The 13,534-nt window shown below is 48.2% G+C and overlaps 1 protein-coding gene across 6 annotated transcripts in view; it reads right to left on the bottom strand.

Annotated features, from left to right (window-relative positions):
- pign (phosphatidylinositol glycan anchor biosynthesis, class N) overlaps nucleotides 1-13,534 on the bottom strand; it is a 204,013-nt gene that overhangs the window by 90,396 nt on the left and 100,083 nt on the right. For all 6 annotated transcript variants that reach the window (XM_070880352.1, XM_070880351.1, XM_070880346.1 and 3 more), the window contains one exon: nucleotides 2,951-3,029. In XM_070880352.1, coding sequence (XP_070736453.1) covers nucleotides 2,951-3,029 — 79 coding nt within the window. The remainder of the gene's footprint in view (nucleotides 1-2,950; nucleotides 3,030-13,534) is intronic.

Genomic DNA, 13,534 nt, shown 5'->3' with positions numbered 1-13,534 from the left:
AAGAGCCATCCAGAAAACAGGGCATAATTTTTAAAATAAATCAACCGTCTACTTCTTATTTAAAATTTGAAGTGGTATGTAATCAATTTCTGAAGCTTAAAACCGGGGAACGGCAACATAGTGGTTATTTTACTAGTAATGCAGAGACCTGGAGTAATGACCGGCAAACATGGGTCCATAATCCCACCATGGCAGCTGGGGAATTTAACCAGTTAATTAAATAAAACTAGAATTTACAGAAAGAACAGACGAACATAAGAAATAGGAGCAGGAGTCGGCCATTTGGCCCCTGCTCCGCCATTCAATAAGATCACGGCTGATCTGATCATGGACTCAGCTCCACTTCCCTGCCCGCTCTCCATAACCCTTTATTCCCTCATCGCTCAAAAATCTGTCTATCTCCACCTTAAATATATTCAATGACCCAGCCTCCACAGCTCTCTGGGGCAGAGAATTCCACAGATTTATAACCCTCTGAGAGAAGAAATTCCTCCTCATCTCAGTTTTAAATGGGCGGCCCCTTATTCTGAGACTATGTCCTCTAGTTTTAGTTTCCCCTATGAGTGGAAACATCCTCTCTGCATCCACCTTGTCGAGCCCCCTCATTATCTTATATGTTTCGATAGATCACCTCTCATTCTTCTGAGCTCCAATGTGTATAGGCCCAATCTACTCAACCTATCTTCATAAGTCAAACTGATACTAAAGCTAGTATCAGTAATGGAGACCATGGGCCCAAGTTTCAGGCCATGCCTAGAACGACTCAGCCCTGACCTGGACGCCCGTTTTTCACGCCACAAAGTGCGCCTAAAAAATACTTACCGATTCTCTGGCTCCCTGCAGGTCCTCTGGAGCTGGGCGTGACGCAGCACGAGCTGTGGAGGGCGGAGCCAGGTCCCTGCGCTGAAAACAGTGCCGGGACCTCTGCACATGCGGCTACAGTGGGAGGGGCCCGAAGTACGCAGCTCCCTAGCCCTGGCCGAATGGGCTCACTGGGGCTGCGTGGATCAGGCTGCACCTCCCACACCAAACTCCTGCTTCCTCCCGACCCGACCCGACTCCCCCTATCCCCGCTCCCACTCCCTGGGCCGGGCCGGACCCGACCCCACTCCCACCGCCCGCCCCCCAACCCCCGGACCAGACCGGACCAGACCCAACCAACTTAACTCCCGCTGCCCCCCCCCCCCCCACACCGCCCCTGGACCCGACCAGACACCCCCCCCGCCCCCGGACAGGACCCGACCCCCGCTACCCCCTCCGCCCCAGGACCCAACCCTGCTCTGCCCCCTCGCCCCCGGACACGACCCCGCCCCTGGACTGGACCCGACCCCCGCTCCCCCCCCTCCCGCCCCCGGACCCCCGCTCCCATGCCCCGCACGCAACCACCCTCCAGGACCAGACCCTCGCTCCCCCACCCCCACCCCCGGACCGGACCCCGGACCCGACCCACCCCCCCGCTCCGACCACCTACCCTGTAAATCCGGTGTTGGGGGCGGGCCCCGCCCGAAGTCTTGTGCCCGGCCCATTCAGCCTCCCTCTCCTTTCTCCCCTCCCCTCCCTTCTCCCCTCCCCTCCCTTCTCCCCTCCCCCCCTCCTTCTCCTCCCCCCCCCTCTCTCTCCCTTCTTCCTTCTCCTCCCCCCCCTCTCTCTCCCTTCTTCCCCCTCCTCCCCCCGCTCTCTCTCCCTTCTCCCCCCCTCTCTCTCCCTTCTCCCCCCCTCTCTCTCCCTTCTCCCCCCCTCTCTCTCCCTTCTCCCCCCTCTCTCTCCCTTCTCCCCCCCTCTCTCTCCCCCTCTCTCTCCCTTCTCTCCCCTCCCTCCCCCTTCTCTCTCCCCTCCCTCCCCCTTCTCTCTCCCTTATCCCCCCTCCATCCTCCCCCCTCTCTCTCTCTCTCCCTTCTCCCCCTCTCTCTCTCTCCCCCTTCCCCCCCCCTCTCCCTTCTCCCCCTTCCCCCCCCTCTCCCTTCTCCCCCTCTCTCTCCCTTCTCCCCCTCTCTCTCCCTTCTCCCCCTCTCTCTCCCTTCTCCCCCTCTCTCTCCCTTCTCCCCCTCTCTCTCCCTTCTCCCTGTCAGAAACACAGACACTGACAGACAGAGAGTGAGATAGAGGCACTGACAGAGACACACTTGGGGGTGGGGGGCGTCCCAGCACGCTGTTGGAGGGCTCCCGGTGCTGCAGTCGGTAAGTAATAAATGTTTTATTTATTGATTTTTTATTTTTTATTAATTTTTTTTGATTGATTTAGTGGTTGATTTATTGATGTATTTATCATTTATTATTGATGATGGCTCTTTATTTGTAAAACTGAAGTGTTTAATGATTGTAAACTTCCCTTTAAACCCCCCCCACCCCCCATTCCCTACGCCTGATTTGTAACCTACACCTGATTTTCTAAGTGTAGGCAAGGTTTTTCTGAGCGTACAAAAAACTACACTTACTCCATTCTAAGTTAGTTTAGAGTAAGTTTTCACTGCCTAAACTTTCAAAACGGGCGTAAGTGGCTGGACACGCCCCCTTTTGAAAAAAAAAATCTGTTCCAAACTGAAACTGTTCTAACTGACCAGAACTGGAGCAAACTAAATGCCGAGAATTGCAATTTCTAAGATACTCCATTCTAAACCAGTTGCTCCAAAAAAAAACAGGAGCAACTCAGGCCGAAATTTGGCCCCCATGTTACTACCGGACTGTCGTAAAAAACACATTTTCTTTGGGGGAAGGAAATCTGCCGCCTTCACCCGGCCTGGCCTATATGTGACTTGAATGTGGTTGACTCTGAACTGCCCCTCTGAAATGGCCTAGCAAGCCAATCAGTTGTATGAGGCGGCTCACCACCACCTTCCCAAGGGGCAATTAGGGATGGCCAATAAATGCCGGTCTCGTCAGCGACGCCCACATCCCATGAATGAACAAATAAAACAAGCCTGAATAATAACACTCTCAACGTTATACTTACTGCGTCACCGTACCGTTGCTGTCGAATATACAACCGTGCTGTGCGAAGCATGTCCTGCTCTTTGGAAAGCGGAAGAGGTCTGCCGAAAGAAAATAAACGCCTGAAACTTTGAATCCCCCCAAAAATTTCACCCTCCACAGCTTGACGGGCCAAAAGGCCTCCTTCTGTGCTGTAACCATTCAATGATACAAATCAACTACTGACTTAAATCACAATGCCATGAACAATTATGGTGCAAACAAGATTTTATCATTATAAATTTTTAGCGAAAAGGCGGTAACACAGCTGGGGTTGTTTTCCTTGGAGCAGAGAAGGCGAAGAGGAGATTTGATCGAGGTGTTTAAAATCATGGAGGGTAAATAAAGAGAAACTGTTTTCAATGGCTGAAGGGTCGATAACCAAAGGGCACAGATTTAAGGTGATTTGCAAAAGAACAAGAGGTGATAGGAGTAAAAACATTTATACGCAACAAGTGGTTATGATTTAGAATGCCCTGCCTGATGGGGTGGTGGGTAATGATTCAAAAGAGAATTGGATAAATACGTTAGGAAGAAAAAATTGCAGGGATATGGGGAAAGAGTGGGAGAGTGAGACTAACAGGACTGCTCTTCGAAGGGGCCAGCACAGACTCGATGGGCCAAACGGCCCCCTTCTGTGCTGTACTATTCTATGATTCCACCTTTAACCAGCTACAAGTGAGCACTCAAGGGAAATATGCACAATGACTTACTGATCCTGGTTAACCAACAGAACCAAACAAGATCAATGCCCAAAACGGGACTGACACATACGCCAATGAGGTTGCATAAATTTAGCTTCGCTAACGGACTATTCTCAATCACTAGATATTAAAAATGGTGTGGTTGCAATAATCTGAAGACACTGCATCAGTAGATGGTGCTGTGAGTGTAATGTGACGTGACAATGTTTCGCGACATAATGTTTCGTGACAGAACAGGACTGTTTTGTCTTTAGATGCTCTGATAATGACTCCACGAGGCAAAGTATTGTACTTGAACTGTAGTGATCTTAGTCCATTTAATATAACTCCAGAATGAGGATACCACATGGTGGACTCCCTTTTATACCTGGGTACCTGTGGTGTACAGGTGACCCCTGGGCCTCCACCAGTTGCGCCCTCTTGTGGTGCCAGCATAGTGTATACAGTGTGAACCTTGTTGATGATACCTCCGGTAAACAAGTCTCCATCTTTTGCAACTATACAGTGACAGAGAGTATATCTATAGTATGCATATATAACAAATTTAACTCCCCATAGACTGATGCAGGAGTTTATCTAAACAAAATTAATGAGGTTAAAAAAGACAAAAAATGAATCATGAGACTTGTAGAATATAGAAACAGGCTGATGAAATTTGAGGACCTCCTAGCCCATGAGGCGCGAAACCCTCTTACTGATCTTTAATAAGCAATGGAGTCATATTTTCAACTCATTGCTATAAGAAAATATGCAATAGGAGGAGTCGGCCATTTGGCCCCTCGAGCCTGTTCTGCTATTCAATAAGATCACGGTTGATCTGATCTTGGGCTCAGCTCAACTTCCCTGCCCGCTCCCCATAACCCTCGACTCCCTTATCGCTCAAAAATCTGTCTATCTCCGCCTTAAATATATTCAATGACCCAGCCTCCACAGCTCTCTGGGCTAGAGAATTCCAAAGATCCATGACCCTGAGAAAATTCTTCCTCATCTCCATCTTAAATAGACGACCCCTTATTCTGAAACTCTGCCCCCTAGTTCTAGATTCCCCCACCAGGGGAAACATCCTCTCTGCATCTACTCTGTCAAACCCGCTCAGTATCTTATACTTTTCAATAAGATCACCTCTCATTCTTCTAAGCTCCAATGCGTATAGGCCCAACCTGCTCAACCTTTCTTCATACGACAACCCCTTCATCTCAGGAATCAACTTCATGAACCTTTTCTGAACTGCCTCCAATGCAAGTATATCCCTCCTTAAATAATGAAGTTATATTTTTGTCTGTTTAGAGTGAAAAACCAAGAGAACTGTACATTTCGGGTCACAATTTACAAGTCCCTAATGAAATCATGAGAATATGTGGTTTTGAAACAGACAAATCCTGAGAATCAATTCAGGCAGCAATAATGAAAAATAGTAGCCCATGCAAACCATGCCTATAAGCAGCTAACAAGACATATAACTAGTGTAAAATAGTCAGTTTATTAATCCAACTACAAACTCTGGAGGAAAAAGGTTCAATGAAATTGGAGGGTAAAGCATTTTACCGACCAATCCTTGAAGGAAGACTTGCATTTATATAGTGCCTTTCAAGACCACTGGACATCCCAAAGAGCATTACAGCCAATGAAATACTTTTTGGAGTGTAGTCACTGTTGCAATGTTGGAAATGCAGCAGCCAATTTGTGCACAGCAAGCTCCCACAAACAGCAATGTGATAATGACCAGATCATCTGTTTTAGTGATGTTGGTTGAGGGATAAATATTGACCCCAGGACACCGGGGATAACTCCCCTGCTCTTCTTCGAAATAGTGCCATGGGATCTTTTTCATCTACCCGAGAGAGCAGACGGAGCCTCGGTTAACGGTCTCATCCGAAAAATGGCACCTCTGACAGTGCGGCACTCCCTCAGCACTGCCGCTCCGACAGTGCGGCAGTCCCTCAGCACTGTCCCTCCGACAGTGCGGCAGTCCCTCAGCACTGCCCTTCCGACAGTGCGGCACTCCCCCAGCACTGCCCCTCCGACAGTGCGGCACTCCCCCAGCACTGCCCCTCCGACAGTGCGGCGCTCCCCCAGCACTGCCCCTCCGACAGTGCGGCACTCCCTCAGCACTGCCCCTCCGACAGTGCGGCGCTCCCCCAGCACTGCCCCTCCGACAGTGCGGCGCTCCCCCAGCATTGCCCCTCCGACAGTGCGGCACTCCCTCAGCACTGCCGCTCCGACAGTGCGGCGCTCCCTCAGCACTGCCCCTCTGACAGTGCGGCGCTCCCTCAGCACTGCCCCTCTGACAGTGCGGCACTTCCTCAGCACTGCCCCTCCGACAGTGCGGCACTCCCTCAGCACTGCCCCTCCGACAGTGCGGCGCTCCCTCAGCACTGCCCCTCCGACAGTGCGGCAGTCCCTCAGCACTGCCCCTCCGACAGTGCGGCGCTCCCTCAGCACTGCCCCTCCGACAGTGCGGCAGTCCCTCAGCACTGCACTGGGAGTGTCAGCCTGGATTTTTGTGCTCAAGCCCCTGGCGAGGGTGCTGCCCACTGAGCCACTGCGACGCATGTTCTTCTAAACCTTGTTATGAACACATCTGTGATGGGAGAGGATGCTGCCCTCACCCGGCCCAGATACATGGAGGGGAGCATTACGTGACTGAACGAGCGATGAACAACTCGGATGACCCAACAGCATGTCCATCAGAAGCTGCACGGAGTACAAAGGCAAAACACTAATACTGCTTCAAAGAAGGAGCGCATGGCATGAATGAAAAACGTGGCTGATAAAAATACAGGAATAATTGCCTGTCCCACAGTGCCCCACCGACCACATAACACCGACCACTGGCTTCTCCGATGGAGATGCTAGTTATACTGGCCGTAGGGATTTGAGATGCATCTCTCTCAAATATTGCTATGGTGGAGGACGGGGTCTGAATTTCACATTGCATGGCTGGCTTTAATTTGCTTGGAACGCTACAAAATGTGAGCCATCAGAGCCCAGTGTTCGACGCTCAGGCAGATCAGCTGTCCTTATGAAGAATTGCTTTCAGCAGTAGTGTGGTGCAGAAGTGGATCTGGCACGATACTGGACAGTTCTGTCCCACCAGGTAGATCTGCATAAGCCAGCACTGTCTCAAAGCAATGAGGCTGCAATAATTTCAGCAGAACGCAGACTCCTAACAATGATGCATGTTCAAGCGAGGTCAGCTGTAGATTCAATTAGTGAGCCTTCTGCACACCTTGCAGCTTCTGTGCAGCGCTCCCACCGACTCCCTGGCGACACGGAGCCTGAAACTGCAATACTTGCACATCTCGGGACCTGCCTGTCTCTCTGTTGGTCCCTTGTGAAACATAGAAACATAGAAAATCGGCCCCTCGAGTCTGCACCGCCATTCAATGTGATCATGGCTGATCCTCTATCTCAACACCATATTCCCGCTTTCTCCCCATACCCCTTGATGCCTTTTATTTCTAGAAATCTATCTATCTTCCTCTTAAATATATTCAGTGACTCGGCCTCCACAGCCTTCTGTGGTAGAGAATTCCACAGGTTCATCACCCTCTGAGTGAAAACATTTCTCCTCATCTCGGTCCTAAATTTCCTGAATTGTATGAAGGGGAAGGGAATAGGTTTGTTGAATTCATTCAACATAAGTTTCCTCAGGTCGTTATTACAGTGCTGTTTGTGGGAGCTTGCTGTGCATATGTTGGCTGCCGCGTTTTCCACATTGCAACAGTGACTCCACTTCAAAAAATGCTTCATTGGCTCTATTTGGGATGTCTGGCGGTTGTGAAAGGCACTACATAAATGCTAATTCTTTCTTTTCTTTAATAAATGCATAAAGTCTTCAATCTCACAAGGGAGCAGGCAATATTTGCTTTAGTTATAAAAGAAAAAAGAAAAGAAAGACTTGCATTTATATAGCGCCTTTCAAGACCACCGGACGTCTCAAAGTGTTTTACAGTCAATGAAGTACTTTTGAAGTGTAATCACTGTTGTAATGTGGGAAACGCTGCAGTCTATTTGCGCTCAGCAAGCTCCCACACACAGCAATGTGACAATGACCAGATAATCTGTTTTTGTTATGTTGATTGAGGGATAAATATTGGCCCCAGGACACAAGGGATAACTCCCCTGCTCTTCGTCGAAATAGTGCCATGGAATCTTTTACGACCGCCTGAGAGAGAAGATGGGGCCTCGGTTTAACGTCTCATCCGAAAGACGGCGCCTCCGACAGTGCAGCGCTCCCTCAGTACTGCCCCTCCAACAGTGCAGCGCTCCCTCAGTACTGGCCCTCCGACAGTGCGGCACCCCCTCAGTACTGCCCCTCCAACAGTGCAGCACTCCCTCAGTACTGCCCCTCCGACAGTGCGGCACTCCCTCAGTACTGCCCCTCCGACAGTGCGGCACCCCCTCAGTACTGCCCCTCCGACAGTGCAGCACTCCCTCAGTACTGCCCCTCTGACAGTGCGGCACCCCCTCAGTACTGCCCCTCCGACAGTGCAGCACTCCCTCAGTACTGCATTGGAATGTCAGCCTAGACTTTTGCGCTCAAGTCCCTGGAGTGGGACTTGAACTCACGACCTTATGACTCAGATGATTGTGCTGCCCACTGAGCCACAGCTGTCTCATCCAAAAGGTGACAATGTTGGAGGTGCCGCCTTTCGGATGAGACGTTGAACCGAGGCCCCGTCTGCTCTCTCAGGTGGACGTTATGAACAACGAACCTGTAATAGGTGGAGATCTTACGAACAGTGACAATAACTTTCAGTTTCAGAATTAAGGGGCTGCCCACTTAAAACAGAAATGAGGAGGAATTTCTTCTGAGGGTCGTGAATCTTTTGAATTCTCTGCCCCAGAGCGCTGTGGAGGCTGGGTCACTGAATATATTTAAGATGGAGATAGACAGACTTTTGAACGATGAGGGAGTCAAAGGTTATGGGGAGCGGGCAGGGAAGTGGAGTTGACGACAGGATCAGGTCTGCCATGATCTTATTGAATGGCAGAGCAGGCTCGAGGGGCCAAATGGCCTTCTCCTGCTCCTATTTCTTATGTTCTGATGTAATATTCATCAGGAACTGGTCCAGCTTTCTTTTGAAGGTATGCAGTGAGTCAGCACTTGCCACCCATATTTCGACTGTCCTCTGGGAAAAGAAGAACCTCCTGACATCTAACCTAAACCTGTCTTTGAGTAACTTACACACATGACCTCTGGTCCTACCTAACCTCACTAATTATATACAAACACAAAAACTCCAATGGCTAAAATAATGAGATTGAAGCCAGAACAAAGGTCTAGGTGGTTTTCATTCAAGGGAATTAAAATAAGCAGGCAATAAAATTGGGGCGAGATTACTTATAACCTTCCAAGGCTTGCTGGATTCAAGGATAACAGCCATAGACTGGAAGATAGCAAATATTATACCCTTATTCAAAAAACGAGGAAGAGACAAACTACAGGACACTGCACTGAATCTCGGTCGTTGGAAAATTGCGAAAATCAATCATCAAGGACAGAATACGTGAGCACTTGGAAATACAAGATGATTCAGAAGCATCAGCAAGACATGTGAGAAGTAGGTCATGTCTAAATAACACAACTCTGACAGATGTGCGTAGAGGAAGATCAATGGATGTTTAGGGCTGAGCTAAGGAGAAATTTCTTCACTCAGAGGGTGATGAATCTTTGGAATTCTCTACCCCAGAGGGCTGTGGAGGCTCAGCTGTTGAGTATATTCAATACAGAGATCGATAGATTTTTGGATACCAAGGGAAATGAGTGTTATGTTTGCAACCCTATGTAACCAGCATTCTACCGCCACCAGAGGGCGTATCTGATGGAGTCACAAGGGATCCCAGCATCCCTTGGGAGCACTGTATATAAGCAGGCCTCCCATGCTGTACCAACACTCTGGAGTTAGAATAAAGAGACTAAGGTCACACTTACTCACATCTCAATCACATTACTTTATTCTGGACGTAACAATGGGGATCAGGCAGGAAGGTGGAGTTGAGGGAGAAGATCTTATTGAATGGAGGAGTAGGCTCGAAAAGCCGGATAGCCTACTCCTGTATCTTGTGCTGGAATGATATATACATGGATTTTGAGTCAATATTTGATAAGGTCCCACACAAGAGGTTGTCACCTAAACATTGAGGTGCATGAAATAGCAATGGGTAGGAAACTGGGAGCTGGAATAAAAGCGGCATTTTCAGATTGGAATAAAGGGACAAGCTGTTTCCTAGTTTAATGTAATTCTACGCAAAAGTCTAGGCTGACACTCCAACTGAGGGAGTGCTGCACTGTCAGAGGTGCCGTCTTTCGGATGAGACGTTAAACTGAGGCCCCGTCTGTCCTCTCAGGTAGACGTAAAAGATCCCATGGCATTGTTTTGAAGAAGAGCAGGGGAGCTATCGCTGGTGTCCTAGGGCCAATATTTATCCCTCAATCAACATAACGAAAACATTATCTGGTCATTATCACATTGCTGTGTGTGGGAGCTTGCTGTGCGCAGATGGGCTGCCGTGTTTCCTACATTACAATAGCGACTACACTTCAAAAGTACTTCATTGGCTGTCAAACGCTTTGAGACGTCCGGTGGTCGTGAAAGGCGCTATAGAAATGCAAGTCTTTCTTTCCTTTCCTCTAGTTACAAATTATGTGGATTTGGGAATAGAGGGAATTATATCCAAGTTTGCACCATGATACAAGAGGTACCGTGAACTATGAGCAATAAAACACAAAATTGCAAAAGGATATGGATACATTAAATGATCATAGGTGCAGCTCAACGTAACAAATTCTGCAGGACTACATTTTGGAGTTAAGAGTGGTGGATAGGAATACAATCTAAATGGGGATTCTCGAGTGAGGGAGGTTGAACAAAAGAATTTAGGGATGGTTTAAAAAAAATGTTTTGGAGGATGTGATTTAAATAAAAACCTACATATTTCATGTATAATAAGAACATAAGAAATAGGAGCAGGAGTCGGCCATTTGGCCCCTTGATCCTGCTCCGCCATTTAATACGATCATGGCTGATCTGATCATGGACTCAGCTCCACTTCCCTGCCCGTTCCCCAATGACCCAATTACTCCCTCATCGCTCAATGATCTGTCTATCTCCACCTTAAATCTATTCAATGACCCAGCCTCCACAGCTCTCTGGGGCAGAGAATTCCACAGATTTACAACTCTCTGGGAGAAGAAATTTCTCATCTCAGTTTTAAATGGCAGCCCCTTATTCTGAGACTATGTCCCTAGTTTTAATTTCCCCTAGGAGTGGAAATATTCTCTCTGCATCCACCTTGTCGAGCCCCCTCATTATCTTATAAGTTTCGATAAGATCACCTCTCATTCTTCTGAACTCCAATGAGTAGAGGCCCAACCTACTCAACCTTTCCTCATAAGTCAACCCCCTCATCCCCGGAATCAACCAAGTGAACGTTCTCTGCTTTTGTACTCTATTCCCCTTGCAATAAAGGCCAACATTCCATTTGCCTTCCTGATTACTTGCTGTACCTGCATACTCATTTTTTGTGTTTCATGCACAAGATTATAATATAACAGATTTTCAAACAGTCACAACAACCCAGGAAACAGAATCAATATTTGCAAATGATTTACACCCTGAAGCAGTGGATCACCAATTCATCCTCATAAATCCGAGGACTGCAATGGTTGAAAATTCCTGTCGGGGGCGGGGGTACAGCGGGGCACGAATTTTCCAACGTTGCGCGGAATTTCGCGGGCGTCAGTAGCGGCCCCACACCCGGGCTAAAAGTCGTTTACCCCCTCCCCCCCGGGGGCACTAACGGGAGGGGCAAACGACCCGCATTCACCCTCCACCCCCAAGTTTCTGAACTCAGTAGGGTCACATAACAAGGTACTGATTGCCACTGATGTGATTCCACGGAGGGAGAGAGGAGGAAAAATCTGAATACTGCTCGACAAATGCTGCTCTCGTGTACACCTCTGATGTCCCACTTATAACAGCAGCTGTAAATTAGAGCACAATCATTTACCCTACAGTCTGGTCCAGAAGACATTAAAAACTAGCTTGCCAGTCCAAAAAGTGATCACAAAAGTTTGGATAAAGAAGCAACCGGGAATCAGTGCCGTTGTACAGAGCCTTGGCGAGACCTTATTTGAAATGTTGCTATCAGTTTGGTGCACCCCAAGTTAGGAACGATATACTGGCCTTGGACAAAGTCCAAGGATGAATCACTATTACGATACCGAGGATTGATAATATGAAGATAGTCTGAAGATATTGATCGTATGAAGAGACTGAGCAATAATGAGATTGGGGATGAGAAGGGAAAGGGTGATCTGACTGCAAAGTAACAGTATTAAAACATATCATCGAGAAAGGGCAGGGAACATGGATTAAAAATAACGCGAGCAGAAATGTGCCACAGTTGGGTCAAAGAGGCTACTCCTGTTCCACTGTCTGCCATCTCCTCTTGCAAGATACCCGAGTTGGGTTTAAATGTTGCACCCAAACACTGCATGGTCTGGATATCCACACGGTGCCTTCACTGAACCAAAACACGAGAGAAAATATTGCCAACAGTGTTCAACATTTAGAATTTATATTCAACTGCAATTTTGTTCCACAAGTGTTCAAATCTGCAGGGTTCTCCCCGAGCAGGGCAGGTCCAGACAACTTGGAAACTGAATTACAAAACTGCCAGGAGAAATTCCATCATTGTGAGATTTAAAGAGCGGGAATGAGTATAGGCAAGAGCTTATAGCAATTTAGTACACTGTATTCGCTGCTCACGATGTGGTCTCCTGGACATTGGGGAGACCAAACGCAGGTTGGGTGACCGCTTTGCGGAACACCTCCGTTCAGTCCGTAAGCGTGACCCCGAGCTTCCGGTCGCCTGTCACTTTAATTCTCCGCTGCACTCCCACTCTGACCTCTCCGTCCTCGGCCTCCTACACTGAAGCTCAACGCAAGCTCGAGGAACAGCATCTTATCTTTCATTTACAGCCTTCTGGACTCAACATCGAGTTCAACAATTGCAGACCATAACCCCTGCCCCACTTTTTTTTCTTTTTCTCGCGGCAGTTGGTGATGATTCTGCCATCTCCATTTACACCCTATCTAGACTCATCTTTCATTTAACTTGTCCCATTACCATTTCCTTTTACCGCGCACTGTTTATGTATGTAAACATTGTAACTGTGTAAGACTTGCCACCAGAGGGCGCAACTGTTGGAGGCCCAAGGGTCACCTGCACACCTCGTGCAAGGGAGTATAAAAGGTTGTCTGCCATGCTGCTTAGGCACTCTGGAGTTGTATTAAAGAGACTAAGGTCACATCAGTTTTAGCTCACAGTACTCAGTCTTGTGGAGTTCTTGCATACTTAACACGCACCACCATCCCTTTTGTCTCTCTTAATCTCTCCTGCCTTCCACACTATCACAGACCTTCCCTTTTGTTCTTTCCCCCACCCCGTTCCCCGCCCCTACACTTGCTTAGAAACCTGTTACATCTCAAACTTTCTCCAGTTCTGACGAAGGGTCATCGACCTGAACCGTTAACTCAGTTTCTCTCCCCACAGATGCTGCCTGACCCGCTGAGTATTTCCAGCATTTTGTGTTTTTATTTCAGATTCCAGCATCCGCAGTATTTTGCTTTTGTACAAGAGCTTATAGCAGTCTGTTATGCTCCTGAAGAAGCACTGTATTAACCCCCACAAAAAAAAGCCCTTGCTAATTTTAGTGAAGTCTCAAAGCCTAACATGAAGCTTCTTCACTCAGAGAGTTGTGAACCTGTGGAATTCTCTACCACAGTAAGTTGTTGCGGCCAGTTCATTAGATATATTCAAAAGGGAGTTAGATGTGGCCCTTGCGGCTAAAG

This window comes from Pristiophorus japonicus, chromosome 5, assembly GCF_044704955.1.
Source record: "Pristiophorus japonicus isolate sPriJap1 chromosome 5, sPriJap1.hap1, whole genome shotgun sequence".
NCBI lineage: Eukaryota > Metazoa > Chordata > Chondrichthyes > Pristiophoridae > Pristiophorus > Pristiophorus japonicus.
The sequence above is the reverse complement of the archived record's forward strand: the minus strand, read 5'-3'. Positions and strand labels throughout refer to the sequence as shown.